General features: G+C 47.1%; 1 protein-coding gene across 1 annotated transcript in view; it reads left to right on the top strand.

The window, feature by feature from the left end:
* Nucleotides 1–17,968, top strand: part of NCMAP (non-compact myelin associated protein) — a 37,331-nt gene that overhangs the window by 14,368 nt on the left and 4,995 nt on the right. The window contains exon 2 of the mRNA XM_031464368.2: nucleotides 16,038–16,125. Within this exon, the coding sequence (XP_031320228.1) occupies nucleotides 16,044–16,125 (82 nt within the window). The 5' untranslated portion in view covers nucleotides 16,038–16,043. The remainder of the gene's footprint in view (nucleotides 1–16,037; nucleotides 16,126–17,968) is intronic.

Raw genomic sequence — 17,968 nt, 5'->3', positions numbered from 1 at the left:
GGCCCTGGTGCGCTCAGCCCCTGGCACACACCCCTCACACTGCCTTCCTGCTCACTTCTGTATTTCCTTGGACCCCAGCCTCACCCTTGCCTTGCGTGTTCTGCACACCCTAAAAGTCGCTTCCATATCCCCTCTGACTCTTCAAGGAGGCAGGGTGGTATGCTGGGAGGCCCTTGGTTTGGGAAGCAGACCACTGGGTCCCCACCCTGCTCTGGTAGCTCTGTGACTTTGGGGCATTACTCAGCCTCTCTGAGCCTCTGTTTCCTCAGGTGTAAAGCAGAATGAATGTGATGAGGGTTAAATGAGATAATGAATGTGAAGTCCCAAGCACAGTGTTAGGCACAGAGGAGGTCCCAACGGGAGCAGTGGTGACTGTGAGTGGTAAGTGCTCGCCTCCCCCACCCCAGCTCCTTGAGAGCCAGGCCCAGCTCACACCCCCTGGGTTCTCCCAGTCTCCACAACTGCCATGCTCCTGCGGCCCGTCAGCCTCTGGTGACAGGGTTCACATGGCATTGACACTAAAGGTTTGGCAAAAACGGGACCTGTGGGCTCAGCTCTGTGGTATGGGAAGCATCAATGATCCAGGGAGAGTCTTCATAGAGGACACTGGAAGCCCTTCCCTGGGCAGGTCAGCACTGAGGACCCTGAACCCATACCAGGCTGACTTCCCCACTAGGTACGGCAGACACAAGGCCCATAATACTTTAAGCCCCTCCCTCAATGTTTTAATTGCTTTTAAAATAAGGAGGGAAAAACCCAACTTTTAGGGTAGAAGAAAATATTTCCATTTTTTTTCTCACATCAGAAAAAATAAAATGTTTAGAGCCCATGCAAGTTTATTATGGTGGGAACGGCCCACAAAAGCCACGCTGCGGCCCTGACCAACTCTTCAATCGTCAGACGCGTTTATTGGGCAAGGTACTTCCCATGGGTTCTTATTCCTTCCTTATGATTCTGTGTGGCCGCTCACACATCTTTCTTTCCCTGAGATGAGGAAGCTGAAGCTAGTGGATGGTAAAGAAGTTGCCTACAACTTAACAGAAGTGACAGAAGTGGGATTTGAACCCTGGTCTACCTGAGTCCAAACGCTTTTTTTCTCCACATCATGAGTATTTGCAAGTTTACCGTTTGATTTGATTTGGTCCTCGCAGCTTCAGGGTGGAATAATCAGCCCCATTTTAGAGCTGAGGAAATTGAGGCTGGAGGGGAAGGGAGTACCTGCCTCGCAGTCAAAGAGAGTGGGGAAATGGCCCCTCCTCTGGAACCCCCCCTCCTGCCCCCTCCCCTGTCTAAAACCTTTCCTGTTGGCCCCACCGACACTGTCTCCACCCTCTGCCCTCCCTGTGGTCACTCTCGGTCTGGTCCGGCTACCCTGCACACGTGGCTCCCCTGCCTTTCTTCCTGCCCCCCTTCCTTTGTTGGGTGTCCTGGCCCATAGAGGGGCTGCTCAGGTCTGCACAGCGTCTACATCCCCCCTCCTAACCAAGCTGGGGGCTGGCGCTGCCATCTAGGAGGGAGGGAGAAAAGAGAGCAAAGGTGTCGATGAAACCGTGGGCCCCCAGACAAACGCCCCTCTGTATCTCAGGGCCTGTTGTGACTGGCTGCAGGCCAGCTCTCACCGCGGGCAGCGTGAATGGCTGGGATTGTTTCCCCACCTCCTGTCCTGTCTGCAGTCCAGCGCCTGCCAGGCCCGGGCTTGGGCAGGAAAGGGGAGGGGTGTTCCTCCTGGAATGGAAGGTGTGGGAGGCAGGCCAGCCTTGGGGAGGGTGAGGGGCCATGTCCTGAATCAAACTGGGAGGCAGGAGAGTCACAAGATGGAAGGAGCCTGAGAGGGAGGGAGGTCACCAGGTCCCAGCTGTGCACTTTGCAGGAGAGCAAACTGAAGTTCAGACAGATCTAGTGACTTGCCCAAGGTCACACAGCAAGTGAGTAACAGAGGTAAGACTTGAACCCTGGACTCCTAACTTCCAGCCCAGGGTTCTTGTCCCCACATCAGGCCTCACTGTTGGGGTTTTGGTGGTGACCCTGTTAAACAGGTGAGGTAATGAGCACCATAGCCCAGGACGCTGGGACTCAAAAAGAGAGCGTCGCATGATAAGGTTACGCAGCGCTAGGCTTCCCCGAAATCTATAGTAGAGCGCAGATACTCCAGCCGAGGTTACATCCTTAACTCGTCATTACAAACACTTTGAGGTTAGCCAAGCCCTTGGAAAAGGTGGAGGGAGAGGCAGAGAATCAAAAGCAAGACGACTGAAAGGTAGCATTAGGGGTAAACTCAGATTAGTGAGTTTTTAAAGAGGGCACTGGACTTAGTTCTTAAAAATAGTAATAATAAAGGGCTGGCTAGCCAGGAGCACTGGGGGGAAGGGCACCTGGCTCCAAGGAGACTTGGGTTTGGAATTTTCCCTGCACTCCCACCCCCAATTTTTTTTTCCTCCAGAAGTTCACAATGGCCTATGCATGGTTACACAACTCAGTTACATCTCTATGTTCTCGCTTTAATAGGTGGCAGTTAAAAGTAACTCAGAAACGTCAGTTGGTGTGTTTTAGAAACTTAGTGCAGTTACCACAGCAGGGAGTTAGGGGCAAAGCTGAGGGGGAAACGCAGGGCTGGGTGGGAGGTCATCACGCCCTCAGGGGTGGAAACCCCAGCCTGGGTTCCGTCAGGTTCGTTGTGGTTCTTGCTATTGTTGTTACTGGTCTTGTCTGGAATGAATCAGGAAGAAGTTCTGGAAAACACACCAAATGTATCCTCCTGTCTGAGAGTGCTGGGCGCCTCGCCAGCCCTCGGTTTCCCCTTTTGTAAGGAGAGGGCCATGGACTCGGCAGTGTTTAGACTGGCTTCCACCAAAGTCTATGATCCCAGGAGGCAACTCCTGGGACCATCACAGAGGGTGCGAGGAGCGGCAAAAGAGACATTATGTGGGGAGGAGTTTGGTTCCTTAAGGCTTTTGGGGGAGCTTAACTTTCCATCATCAGTTCATCCCCCAAACTCTTCAACAGAAGTGTAGATCTTTCAGTCTGGAAAAACACATCAGAAAACCTACCGGCTTCACTTTTCCTTGGCTGGTGGAATCCCCCTGCGCCTCCCTCCTCCCCACAGTCGGGCTGGCTCCCCAAGGCTGTCGTGGGGTTCCACCCTGGGCGCCCTCTGGCCCCTGGATCCTATGAGCTGCTCCTTCCCTCCTCCACTTTGGTGGCGTGTGCCCTCCGGGAGCATCCTGGCAAAAGGTGCACAGGGTGGGGTGGATTTTTTGTGAAGCTTAGTATGCCCCCAAATGTGGTTCTTCTGCCCTTACGCTCAATATTGAGTTTGGCTTGCGATCCATTTCTAGGCTGGAAATTATTTTCCCTCAGAATTTTGGAGAATTATCTCAGAGCTCCTAATGCCGCCGCTGTCAGATCCACTGCCTTTCTGGTTCCATCTGAGTGTTGATCCTTTATTGGTACTTGACCTTGTTTTTTGTTTTTATTCTATAGATATATGTTGTTTTAATCTATAGATGTGTGTGGGATATTCTTTATGTCCTGTATTCTGAAAGGTCATGATGGTGAACCCCATGTAGGTCTTTTTTATTCATTGTTCTGGGGACCCTGTGGGTCTTCTCATTCTGAGAATTCATGTCCTTCATTTCTGGGAAATTTCCAGGTATTCTTTGGTAATTTCCTCCTCTTGATGTTTTCTGCTAAATCATTTCTGGAATTTTTCTTATTAGAATGTTGGACCTCTTGGAGTAATTTGTTTTTCCCTATTTCTCTCTCAGTCTTTTTTGTTCCACTTTATGGGACATTTTCTCAACTATCTTCTGATGCTTCTATTGAATTTTAAAGTTTCTTTAATCATGTTTTTAATTTCCTAGAACTCTTTCTTGCACTCAGAATATTCTTTTCTTATAGCATCCTGTTCTTGTTTTATAGATGTAGTAGCTCATCTCTTGAGGATGTTGAAGTGTTCTTCTGCCCTTTGTATTGTCTCTGCTTTATTTTTTCCCATTTTTTTTCAAATTGAAGTATAGTCAGTTTACAATGTCATGTCAATTTCTGATGTACAGCATAATGCTTCAGTCATACATATACATACATATATTCCTTTTCATATTTTTTAAATTATACTACAAGGTTACTACAAGATATTGAATCTAGCTTCTGTTTGCTTTAAATGACTCCCTCTCTTCATTTGTTTGCTGTCTGTTCATCACATTTGACACTTTTACCCTCAGAGGTCTGTTGACCCTTGGCTCTGTTCCTTTTTAAGAATAAGGCATTAGAGCTTAGTCTAAGAACCTAGCACAATGCTTCTCACTAAATGAATATTTGATAGATATTTGTTAAATAAACAGGGAAAGGATAAACAACAAGGTCCTACTGTATAGCACAGGGGACTATATTCAGTATCTTGTAATAACCTATAATGAAAAGGAATATATTTGTGTATAACTGAATCACTATGCTGTACACCAGAAACTAACACAACATTGTAAACCAACTATATTTCAATAAAATAAATAAATAAATAAAAATGGAAAGAAAAAAAAGAATAAGGTATTAGAAAGCTCATTAAAAGGGGGGGTGGTTCATGGGAAGCTCAGAGTAAGGAGGCTAGATTGTTAACTAGTGGCCTCCCCATTGGCTGGTTGGCAGGAACTGGGTCATTTCTTTGGGGATCTGGAGGTTCCTATAACATCAGTCAGTAGCTGTCATTCTGTTCTCTCTAGCTGCTCAGTCTTCCCAGAGCGTCTAATTTTCTGCCTGGAGGTTGAGCCTGGTGCCTGAGGGGGTTAAAGGGACTAGATGCTGGTCCCAGGACCACACTTTGGGTGGTCAGGGTCTAGAGCAGTGCCGTCCGGTAGAGCTCCATGCAGTGGTGGACACGTTGCAGACCTGTACTGATCAACACAGGAGCCACAAGCCTCAATGTGAGATGTGGCTTGTGTGACTGAGGCACTGAACTTTTAATTTTACTTAATTCTCCTTAATTTCATTTAAATTTAGATGGCTACAGGTGGCTGTCATCGTGGACACTGCAGGTTTACCTTCTGATTCACCGCCTGTGGAGGGTGAATTTAGCATATTCTGCAGGCTGATGGGGGCCCACAGCAGGGAGGACAAAGGGAGGGGATGGAGTTGAGCTGCAAACTTCTCTTTCCAGCCCCTTGGCTTTTGGTGGCATCTGTGGAGTCTTCCTGGGGTTTCTTCGGTGCCATCAGCTTTTGTTGGTTTCCCCAGTCTGCTGGTTTGGGCCTCAGCCTTTTCCAGGCTGCTAAGTCACAGTCAGCCATCAGCTTTTCCAGCTTTCAAACTTGGACTGGCCTCTCTCCAGTGTGGTTGTTGTTTCTGGTTTCCCTTTGGCCCTGTGGATTTACACATCTTGATTCCTGTACTGTCATTCATGTCTGGGATGGGTGGATTTTAGGAGGAAGCAGAGATGAATTCTTGTGTTCCGTCTGCTCTGTTTGACCAGAAGTCCCTCCTGAGTTTTTTTTAAAAGATAAAGATAGATCCCAAACTTCATTTCTCTCAAGATGAAGCAAACCAGAGTTTGTCCTTCTTACTTGTTATTTTCCTGTGGGCCGAGAGAAACCATCTCTGAGTCACTGCAGAGCCTGAGAGCTGCTGGAAGGGGTCAAAGGCTCTGCCTGTCTTGGGGGAGGGAGAGCCCGGCTGGCCCACTTAGTGTGTTTTCTCCATTCTGTAAAGAGATTGGTGGGCTCATGGAGGGGCCAGGCAGCCGAAAGGCATCCTTGCAAACTAGAGCTGGGCAAGGAGTGGACTTACCAAACTAAAGACGTTCTAAGCCCTGGCAGGGAGGATATTTAGAAAGGAAAAATTGAGAATGGTGACCAGTTAACTGGGCACATCAGTCCCACCAATGGGAACAAATCCTGGCCGGCAGGGCTGGAGTAGGGTGGTCCTTCAGGAAAGGATGAAACCAATGCATTTGTAGTTAGGTTGCAAGTAGGTGCTGAGACGTGAAATCATTTTGTGGGGCAGGGATAGAATCAGGCCTGTCCAGTCGCCTTCTGAGCCCACTCCTCACTCCCCATTCCCCTACCCAGCTGGCCCCGTGTCTCCAGGACTCCTCCTCTGCCCCTCTCACAGCACTTCTCACATGCTCCTTCCGCAGCTGTGCTCAGGCCTGCTCCCTGAACATGTCTGATCAACCCCCACACCCCCACAGCACTGGCCTGTGGGGTACATGTGTTCAGTCAGTGCAGGGCTGGGAGGCAGGTGTACAAACCTTGGGATCCAACAGATAAGAGTCTGAGTCCTATGCCCTAGGCTGAATAATGTCCCCCTCAAAGATATCCACGTCCTAATCCCCCAACCCTGTTTCTATGTTACCTTACATGGCAAAGGGGACTTGGCGGGTGTGATTAAGTTAAGTGAGGCAGGGATCCTGGATTACCTGGGTGGGGCCAATGTGATCACAAAGTCCTTCTAGGAGGGAGGCTGGAGAGTCAGAGAGAGAAAGGCACGATGATGGATACAGAGATCAGAAAGAGTGAGATGGGAAGATGCTACACTGTCAGCTTGAAGGTGAAGGTAGGGGCTGCAGGCCAAGGAATGCAGGTGGCCCACAGAAGTTAGAAGAGGCAAGGAAATGGTCTCCTCTAGAGCCTCCATTGGAGCCATCTTGATTTTAGCCCAGTGAGACTGATTTTAGGCTTCTGACCTCTAAGTTACCAGAAAATAAATTTGGATTATTTTCAGCTGTAATTTGTTACAGCAGCCATAGGAAACTAATGCATTGTAGCTCTGCTTTACATTAACACTGAGACCCTAGGTGAGTTACTTAACCTCTCCGAGCCTCAGGGGTATTTTATCTGGAAAACAGAGATAATGTTAAACAACAAGGTCCTACTGTACAGCACAGGGAGCTATATTCAATACCTTGTAGTGGCCTATAAGGAAAAAGAATATGAAGAGGAGTATATATATATATATATATATATATATATATATATATGTATAATTGAACCACTGTGCTGTACACCAGAAACTAACACAACATTGTAAATTGACTGTACTTCAATTTAAAAAAAAGAAAACAGAGATCATGTATGTGAGAAATTAGATATGAAGTACTTGGTAACTGACACAGAGTAAGCACCTGATCCACAGTAGCGGCCCTGTCTGTGGTTCCCATCATCATCATTGTCGTTACTGGTCATCTACCCTGAGATGTAAGTAAAGACTGGATGTTTTCTTGTTTGTCTAGACCTTCCTGGATAGAAAGGATAGAAGAGACAGGCCTATAGCTCTACCCCAGGAGTTCTCAACCAGGGTCGACTTTGCCTCCCAGGAGACATTTGGAAATGACTGGAGACATTTTTGGTTGTCATGAGTGGGGGATGCTACTGGCATCTGGTTGGAAGAGGTCAGGGATGCTGCTGAACATCCGGCAAAGCACAAGATGCCTCCACAACAAAGAACTGTCCTGCCCAAATGTAAACAGGGCCAAGGCTGAGAAACCCTGCTGTGTGCTGAGGTTGCTGAGGTTTTATGATGCCTCCTGGGCTCAAAATATCAACAGGTAGTAAGAAGAGTGAGGAGACTCCTGTACCAGCATGGCTGCTGACCCTCGGAGTGCCCCCAGGAAAATTGCTTACCTCCTAGAAGGCTTGGCAGCCACCACAGTTTGCAGGTAGATCTGAATCTGAATTCAGCACCTCCACTCATTTGCTGTTAAGACTGTGGGCAAGTCCTTAACCTCTCTGAGCCTCCATTCCTTCCCAGCAAAGTGGAGAGAAAAGACTTGCCTTGTTGTATTGATTAAATGAGAAAACATGTGAAAGCACAGTGCTCGGCACTTCTTGGCATCCCTTTGGATGTCAGTTCCCTTTCCTTCCTGACCGGAATGTTGGGGTGGAATGGGTTTCCTCTGACATGTTCATTTAGGGCATAAACTCTTGAACCTTGTGCCTTGTCTCCCTTGGGGACAGCAGGATACCTGGAGATTCATGTAGGAGCTCAGGCCCAGTCTGAGGACACTTGAGGGCTGGGCCCTTGGCCTGGACCCAAAAACCGAGGGGCAAATGGAAGGCACAGGTCATATTTCAGCTCTTGGTCAGTCTCAACCAAGACGCCCACTGGCCTCTTCCTCCCTCCACCACCTGGCACGGCCTGTGCCACCTTTTGGCACTAAGGATAAATCTGCTTCCTCACCACTCTCATCTGAGACTTCTATTTATAACTCTTTGTACATGAAACTTATCAGACTTGCAGGTCTTGGGCTAGAAGCTCCTTGAGTCACCATTCTTTACAATGTGGGCCACAAAAATCAGAAGCAAAGGATATTCAAGCCAGAAATTGATAGGTGAGTAAAGAAGACTTAATAGACGCGGTGGGCCTGGAACCCCTACTCTCAGATCCGCAAGCCACTGCTTTTCCCATAAGGCTGAACTACGATACTTATCAGCCACCTCTCTGTGAGCAAGGCTGGGCTAGGCATGAGCCCCACTAGATATTTACTGAAGGAAAGATTTTTAAGGGAAATAATCCCATTTCTCATCCGCTTTGCCCGAGCTCTAGAGATGTGATCCCAGTGGCCCTTCTTTGAATCAGCTCAGTGCAGTGTACATGGTGGGCTGGTTGAATGAATGACAGGGAAAATGGACAGAAGAACGGGTAGGGCGATGAATGTGGGTGCAGTGGATAGGTGGGTGCATGAGCAGATAGGAGAATGAAACAAGAAATGGACTTCCTAGATTCTGGGAACCAACTACAAGGAACGTGTATTTGGTCTGTAATTGTGTATGGCCCCCACTTCAGGGAAGCATTATTCCAGTTCAGACCCCACCTCTGGGAGCTGTGACACACAATGGGACAGAGCCAAGCACAGGCAGGGCAGATGGAGTGGGAGAAGGTGATGTGGAACCCAGCAGGAATGGAGAATGTGGGAGGGGCAGACAGACTGGGGTGACTATGTGCTCAACAACACAGTTGGAGGTTCCTACGGGTCCCATATGAAATGCTGCTGCCATGTCAAAACCCCTCTGTGGAGTTCTCTTTGGTTTGTTCCAGTCTCAACTGCCTTCTAGGAAGGATTCCTGCCTTCCAGCCTGAATTGTACACATTGTCTTCCCACTCCCAATTCCCCCTGAGTCAGTATCTACAAAGAAAGATGAGCTTTTGGAAGACACTGGTTCTTGGGTTCAGCTATGAGTGGCTGTTCCATGGAATAGAACCACAAGTTGGAACGGCCCTTAGCGATCATCTCCACAGTAGGCCATTTTTACAGATGGGAAAACCAAGGTCTAGACAGGAGAGAAGACTTCCCAAAGTTATATGGCAAGTGAGCTGCAAAGGAGACCCAGGCCTCCTGATTCTCACCCCACCTTATGAATTCGTTATTGCTCTTCCCCTGCCCACTCAGTGGCCCCCAGGCCCTACCGGGCCTGTTAGGATCTTTGCCTCCCTGGGGGTGGTTTCACTATTTCTTCTGTTTCTGTCCTCATTGGAGATGGAGGAAAAGATTGAACCCTCTGGAAGTTCTGGCAGATCCCTTCTCAGATCCCCTCCTTGGGACACTGTGCTGCCTGGTCTGGCTCCCCAACCTCCCTGTCTGTACCTGAGCTTGACCACATGCAGCAAACACTTGATTCAAGTAGAGAATGGGCAGCGCGAGCTCCAAGAAGAGCAGGGAGAACATAGACTGGGGACAGAAGGGAAAGGAGCAGAGGGAATGGGACTGACAGATACCGATCACCCACCATCCACCAGGCACTGTGCTGGGCAGTTATGACATCTCATCTATTCTCACAACCCCACAAGATGGGGAGTGTTATTCCTGTTTCACAAATGAAAACACCAAGGCCTAGAGAAGTGGCTTGGCTTGTAGAGCTGGTGAGCAGGGAGCCCAAGGTTAAAACCCAGGTCTACTGGACCCCAAAGGCCTTGCTGGGTCCTGAGCCCCCAGACGATGTGCTCTGTCACAATGCTGTCAAGAGATCTCAGGAGCCACCCAGCAGGAGTGACAAGGTCAAGGGCTTAATGCAGAGTCCTGCACTTAAATTCAAAAAGACAGCGGCACAAGAGTGCAGTGGAGTTCTGGTTACTAGACAGCAGCTCATCATCTTATTGTCCCCGTTCACAATGCGGCTGTTACTGCCTCATATTTCCACAGCACTCAGAGTTTAGAAAGTCCTTTCACTTAATGATCTTAGGGCTTTGACTGACCATAAACAAATATAAAAGTCTGAAAAAGGTTTAGGGGGTATACCAACAGGGTGCGTGCAGAGCAGTGTGCTGGGGCTGCCTGTAAAGCTAATGAGATATTTATTTGCATTAATCCAGTTTAATATCAATAGGTTTTGTGCACAGCCACTGTGCTAGAGGTATCACATGTTTTATCCCATTTAACTCTCATACGACCCTATGGAGTTTGTAATTCCTATTTTACAGATCAGAAAACTAAGAACTGAAGAAAGTTGACTGAGGTCACACAGCTAGTAAATAACAGAATTCAGGCTCAGGTCTGATAATTATCTAAAAAGAAAAAAGTCATTCTGGACAGTTCAGGCCCCCTCTGGAATCACGTGTCCAGTTTGGGGGTTATATTTAAGGGAGACATTGACACAGAGAGAAAAGAAGAACCCACCCATGAGGGACACGGTCACTCTAAAGATGATTTGAAGGAGCTGAGAATATTTATCCCAGAGAAGAAAATCATCAGAGAACATACAACTGCTGTTTTCAAGGGCAGAAATCTCCTCTGCTTAGAAACATGTTAGGTTCCCACAACACGAACGGACCATTTGCTGGTTAAGTTCAAAGGGACATACTATAGCCACCTGCTATCGCCACCTGCTGGTGGGAGGTAATATTGTTGTGCTGATTGCAGCTCGCGTAACTGTTCCACCCATCCAAGTCTGAGTTTAACTTTTCATACACAGAAGAAGTGCTTTTAAACCTGATGGCTGTCATGTGTAAGAGGTAGCAGATTACCTTTAGGGGAAGAGAATTAGGATCAACGGCTAAAAATCAAAAGGGGAGAGATTTTGGTTCCAAAAAGAAGGTTAATTTTCTGATAATTGAAACATCCCAGTAACTCAAGGGACTGCCTGGGAGTAATGAGGTTCTTGTCTGTGGAAGAGATCAAGTCATGCTGAGCCTCCCATCTCTGAGATGAATGGGAGAAATTAATCCCAATGTTTTGGTGAGTCTCAGGCTTTCATGGCTTACCTATTCTGAGTTACAGTTGGTCATTTGGGTAGGGGTCTACCAGGGTTGAGAGTATCTTGTTTGTCTTATCCAGGGAGGAACTTAGATTAGGCTAGAAGGAGGGAGGGTACCTGGAGGCAGAGCAAAAGGGGGAGGTATTTTGGACAGGTGGAGTCTGGTAATATATATCCTTCAGATATGGCCCTGACACTTGCCCAAGGAACAGTCAGAGAGGAGTGGCTCAGTGAATAAATGGTCATGACCTTCCATCACTTCCTGAGCTGACCTCCCACACAGGGCCATTCATAAACAACCCAAGGGAACAACAGTTCCTTGTATATTCTGCAAATGTGATGAAGGCTCTGCTGGAGACAGAGGTTCAGAGTGTAGCCAAGGGCAGGGACCAGTCAGGTAGGACCAGTCTGGGGCAGGGCTAGATAGAGGACTCTGGCCTGAGAGTTTTCTCATCAAAGCCCTACGTGGATTTGGGATGCAACCGAGTGAGTTTATGGAACAGGGGCTGTGAAATCAGAGAAACTCAAGCTTGAATCCTAGTGCAGCTACATATTAGCCTTGTGACCTTAGATTGATTTCTTCTCTGAGTCTCAGTCTCCTCATCTGTAAAATGGGCACAGTGACTGCACCCTCGTAACCAGATAGGTATAGAATTAAATGAGACCTCCCACTGAGTGAAGTGCCTGGGGCACATAGTATATCATCATCATCATCATCATTATTATTATTATTATATTAACCTGTCGATGAGAATCAGCCTCACCTTCCTGTACATTCCCCATTTTCTGTGACCATGGACCCTGGTCATGGGCTCATTTAATACTGAAATCCCCCTGCTGGACTGCACTTGGTTAACAAGAATTGCTGGGGCCCCACACATGAAAACACCCACATCCTTGGCCGTCAATGTTCCACCACCCTCCCTCCCACCTTCTCTGATGTGGCAGGAACAGAGATGCAATTGAGAGACCTCAGTTCTTAGATGAGGCAAGATATGTTCCGGGATTACTCCGTGTTCTCTCAGGAAGAAGAGTAGCCGGGCCCATCTGAAAGGGAGTCACACCTGGAACTTGGCACCCAGGCGGTCACCCTGAAGGACCTGCAGAGGAGCCTGTGTCCTGCTGGCCTTAGGCGGCTCCATTACTGGCCAGTATGTGTCTGTGTGTGCATGTGTGAGGTTTCTGTAGTGGCTGGGCATGGACTCCCCCGGATGTGTACCAGGGAGCAGGTGGTGCAGAGGGAGGGAAGGTACAGGCTTTGAAGTTTGCAAAGCTGGGTTTGTACACCAAGCCTGCAGCTTCCAGGCCATATGAGCGTGGAAAGTCTCAGAGTCCTCATTTGAATCAAGGGGAGGAGAGAAACTAGTTTACATGGCATTTGCTAATTAAATCAGAGGGTGGATTAAAACATATCCGGCACAAGGTCTTGGCGTGTGGCAGGCACTCGGATGGTGGCTTCGGTCATTTTTGTGCATGTTGGCTTAACGGGGGATGTGTCCGTGGTCGGGTTTGGTTTATCTAGGGATTATGCCATGTCTCTCTCCTGAAATGACCTTTGATCACTGGCCACCTGTTTGCCTCTCTTTTCTGTTTTTAAAAGGAATTGCGAAAAGGCATTACTGGTGAGTCTTCTCAGCTTGATGTTGGTGAGGACAGAAGCAGTTTAGGCAAATACTTTAAAACTCTTTATGTGCTGAGATGGGGAATGTGGGGGGAGGGGAGGGTCAGGCCCCTCTCCTTGGGAGTGGGAGCAGGGTAGGGGGGTGGGGGTTAGGGAAGGCTTTTATTCCATATTCTCATATTAGTCCATATTTATTTTTATGGAAAGAATTTGTTTTCCTTTTTTGAGCTCCAGATCCACCTGTCTCTAATTAGTTCAGCAAATATTTACTAATACCCACAAAAATACTAAGAATTGCCATTTACTGAGCACTTAAAAGCGCTTTCCATACTTAACCTCTAACCCTCAGTTCCCTTGGGAAAAGCTACCTCATTTTACTAACAGCCAACCAAGCTGGGAGAAGTTCAGTTACTCACTCAAGTCCTGCCACCGGCAAAGGTGAGAGGAGCCAGACTTATTATCTAGGGGAGGCAGATGGATGTGAAAAAGAACCAGAAACAGTCACTACCTCAAGGACCTGACAATGAACATGGAAAGTTAACTTCCATACACAGCAACTGAGCAACAGGCTGGGGTGGTGCTTCTTTGCAGAATGCTGCCAGTGGCAAATGGAGGGCAGGATGGCTAATTCTGTCTGGCCGGAAGTCTTCCCGGAGGTGACTGGGCTGAGTCTTGAAGGCTGTGTTCATTTTGGAGGTGGGGGAAGGGTATATAGCTCAGTGGTAAAATGCATGCCTAGCATGCAAAAGGTCCATGAGGTCCTGAGGTCAGTCCCCAGTCCCTCCGTTAAAAATAAATAAATAAACTGAATTACCCCCACCCCTCCCTGAGAAAAACCAAACCAACCAAACAAACAAACAAAACCCATTTTGGAGCTGGAGAGCTGGCAGTGTAGCATGACCGGCCAAGTCAGGCCTGTTTAAGGTGGTCGGGTGACAGGAAGCCCAGCCAGGATGGGAGGTTGGTTGGTGTGGGGAGGTCCGGCAGAGCCACACCTGGAGGGGTCCTTGAGGGAGCCTGAGGATCTGGTCTTTGGGAGGAGGGGACAGACAAAGCTGGGGGTGGGGGGTTTAGGCAGAGTCCCAAGGCTTCAAGGAGGGCAGAGAAAGTAAAGGCAGAGCCATCCTGTGGTTGACAGGGCCTGTCCTGTCCATACCCGGTCATTCTGAGGCTCCTGTTGGGGACTTGGAAGGGTCGGGGGACAGGCCCACAACCACCAGAGCCCCTAGCCTGGTTGCAGATGACCTGACCCCAGTGGAGCAATGCTGACCCCTGTTTCCATAGTGAGCTGGCTGAGCCGAGAGGGCTGCAGCCCAGAGGCGAGGACTCTCAGCAGAGGCCCACTGTGAGGACCGGGGAGGCCAGAGCCTGGGGCAGCAGCCGAGACAGCAAAGACCAGGAATGGCGGGGGAGGATGGAGTGGTCCATTGTCCCAGCAGTTTGGCAGAGGAGCCAAGAGTCTGAAACAGAGGGTGGAAACAGCCAGGGAAGGGCTTTCACTGCCAGACATAGAAGGGTAGGTCCTGGGGAGACGATTGTTTTTTGAGCCCCAGAACGCTGTGATTAAGACCACAATCTCTGTCTCTCACCAGAATGTGAGCTTCTGGAGGCCAGGAATTTGTCTTTTATTTCACTAGTATCCCCAGCACCGAGCGCAGCATCAGTCACTGAGTAGATGCTAGACTGTATCTGTTTATTGAATACATTCACCCACAGTATACAATGTTTATGGCTACATACTTATGTAGAAAACATTTTAAAACTGAGGAAAAGAATACACAGTAATGGTCAAGGTAGTGGTTACTTTGGGGAAGGGAGGAAATGGCATTGAAATGCAATAGGAAAGGAAATTCAACTGTTTTTTTTTTTTTTAAAGCAAACTGAAGAAAATATGATTGCAAACCTTTGTTGAATCTGAGTGGTTCATACATGACCTATTACATTATTATTCATAATTTGAAAATATTTCTTACTTTTAAAAAGGAAACAAATTTATGCACAAATATTTTGTTAAATGTATGGAATATTTCTTCTACAGAAGATGGAATGACTGTGATGAGGCCTTGTGGCTTCTTAGGATTACAAATAGACCTGGATAATCCTTCCCTTGACGGAGATCCTTCGTGGGCTTCTAAATTGTCAGCCATTCTCGAGCAGAGAAGCAAAGCCTGATTTGTTTCCCTTCTTTTCTTGTTGCCTGTGGTTCAGGGTAATTGTTTGTAATATCATTACCTAGAATGTAATTCTTGGAGGAGGCTCTCAACACTCGTTTCTCGTCGTGTGACATCATACCTCCTGACTCACTCCTCAAGACAAGACGACAGGATTGTGAATTTTGATTCCTCTTGGTGTCAGGGGAAGAAGACACACTGCGCACTCAGACTATTTGGGTCCAAGCTCCACATCTTCTTTGCTGTGTGACTTTGGTCCATTCACTCAACCACTCTGAACCTCAGTTTCTCAGCCGCAAAATAATGTGATGATTGAGAGGATTAAATGAGGTGGTAGATGTCATGTGTGACGGCACCTATAACAGCCTGGTGTGGGGGAGATGCTCTCTTCCCATTGAGGGTTTTGTGCAACCGACCTGTGTTTTCTCTCCTCTTGCTGCACCCCCCACCCCGCCCCAAACCATGCTCATCCTTCAAGCCCTGTTCAAATTTATCTCCTTGAAATATTCTTCACAACCCAATGGCTCATGTCACTGACTGTTTAATAATCATATAATCATAGTTTTTTCACCTGATTTTTTCTCCCCTCCTTAGATTGTAACGCTTCTGAAAGCAGGAATACCATTTCAGGTGTCATTGTAGGGTGGCCAGAGTCCCACCAGCATGAGACGTAGACACCCGGGGTTCAATTCTAGTAGATAAACTTGGAGCTCCAAGTAGCACCGAGGACTTCAGTTTAACAGTAAAATGGCAACAATAACCTGCCTCATACAGTTTGTAGAAGATCAATTTAGACATTCTGTGCAAAACATAGTTAGGAAGAGTTTAATAAATATTGTTGAGTGAATTGAAACTGCTTTGAAAAATGCAGTTCTTTACAAACGTCAGACCTGATTTTTAATTCCCCATAATGTATAATAAAAAGAACTTGTGTTTACTTGCTGGTAAGAGAAACTGCATACTTAAATCTTTTCTCCAGTCATCCAGATGAAGACCAACAGAGCCACCATACAGGGATAATCAAACTTACTCTGGCTTTAAACAAAATTTCATCTTCCTTCTCACCAGGTCGAGATGACCACAGCCACCCCTTTGGGGGGTACCACCTTCTTCTCATTGAACATGACCACCAGAGGAGAAGACATTCTGTACAAGAGTAAGGTCAACTTGGCTGGGCAGCCAGGGGAGGGAGGGTGGGACAGGTATCCTGGTCAGCAACTGGTGTAGAGGGCAAGAGGTGGGCTCTGGAGACAAGCTGCCTGGGTCTCAGTCTCAGTGATACTGAGTGACCCTGAGCGCATGACTTCACTGCTCTGGGCCTGTTTCCTCATCTGTAAGTTGGGGGTATTAACGCAGCTACCACATAGGTAGGCGTGAGGGGTAGAGGGGATAATCCACGTAAAGAGCTTAGAAGAGCCTCCGTGCATGTGAAGCATACAAGTACCTAATGAGTATTATTATTACTACTACTTCACTATTATTTTCTTTAGAGAGTTTGGGGGTTTAGAGGGCAATGGGGATTTGAATTTCATGTAAAATGTTCCAACATAAGTCACCTTAAAATGCAGCTACGTTTTTTTAAACATCTTTATTGTGGTAGGAGTCCTATACAGTAAACTACATGTATTTCAGATGTACAATTTGATGAATTTTGATAGATGTATACACCAAAATGCAACTACTTTTATATTATTTTGGCAAAGCAAAAACATCCCATTAATTTACAAAGGAGTAAATGAATGTGTGGGAAGATTTAGTCCTGGGGAGACATTTGCCAGGAACAAGGGGTCCCCAGAAGGAAACATTTGAGGACCACTCTTCAGAAAACCAATTGATTGTATTGGGTGAAGTTTGGGTCCATTTCAGTCATCTCAGGTGACTTGGTACATACCTCTGTGAATGCAACAGGCCTCCCGACTCTGTGTTCACTGTGCTGAACAGTGAGAAACAGCTCCAGGCTGTAGTCCTGGCAGGAAGCTGGATTAATGGCAGGACATGTCTCTTCCACGGAGACCCAGGAATGGTCGCTCTTGAGACAGGGTCCCACATGTTAGGCCGCTCTTTGCTGGGTGAGGAGCCCTGCCAAAGTACGTCTCAAAACATTTTTGAAGGGAAATGCAGGGTAGAGAGAATCACTGTCAGCAAGAGGAGAATTAATACTGCTTTTATTTAACTAAAAGTAATGGTTCGCAACTAGACAATTTTGCCCCCTAAATAGGGTTGCCAGATTTAACAAATAAAAATACAGGACACCAGTTAAATTTGAATTTAAGGGAAGCAATGAATGGTTTTTTAGTATAAGAATGTACCATGCAATACTTGAGACATACTTAAAAATTATTCATTGTTTGTCAAAACTCAGAATTTAGATGGGTATCCTGTATTTTATCTGGCAACCCTACCACCAGGGGACATTTGGCCATGTCTAGAGACATTTTTGGTTGTCACACCTGGTGGGGAGTGGGAAGAAGTGCTGTTGGTATCTAGTGAGTAGGGGCCAGAGATGCTCTAAACACCCTGCAATGCACAGGACAGCCTCACAACACCGAGTCATCCAGCCAAGGCTGAAAAACCACTGGACTCCCCAGGAAGGAAAGATAAACAAATTACTCCATAATGGATTTCCCACCCCTTCCCTTTTTTCCTCCCAGTCTTTCTTTCTATGAATAATTGCACAGTTTTTTTAAGTAAACCTTTTATGAAAAAACATTACATATATTTGAAAAAGTACACAAATTATAAGTGTACAGCTGGATAATTTTCACAAAGTGCACACAGCTGTGTCACCAGCCCCCAGATTAAGATGCAGGCCACCCTCAGTGTCGCCGAAGTTCTGGTGCCCCTTGCAATCACTATCCCTGACCCCTCACTCCAGGGGACCCATCGTTCAGACTTCTACCACCATAGATTAGTTCTACCTGGTTTTGAACTTTGTATAAATGAAATCATACCATGCACACTCTTTTGTATCTGACTTCTTTTGCTTAATGTTATGTTTG

This window comes from Camelus dromedarius, chromosome 14 (genome assembly GCF_036321535.1).
Source record: "Camelus dromedarius isolate mCamDro1 chromosome 14, mCamDro1.pat, whole genome shotgun sequence".
NCBI classification, from domain to species: Eukaryota; Metazoa; Chordata; class Mammalia; order Artiodactyla; family Camelidae; genus Camelus; species Camelus dromedarius.
The sequence above is the reverse complement of the archived record's forward strand: the minus strand, read 5'-3'. Positions and strand labels throughout refer to the sequence as shown.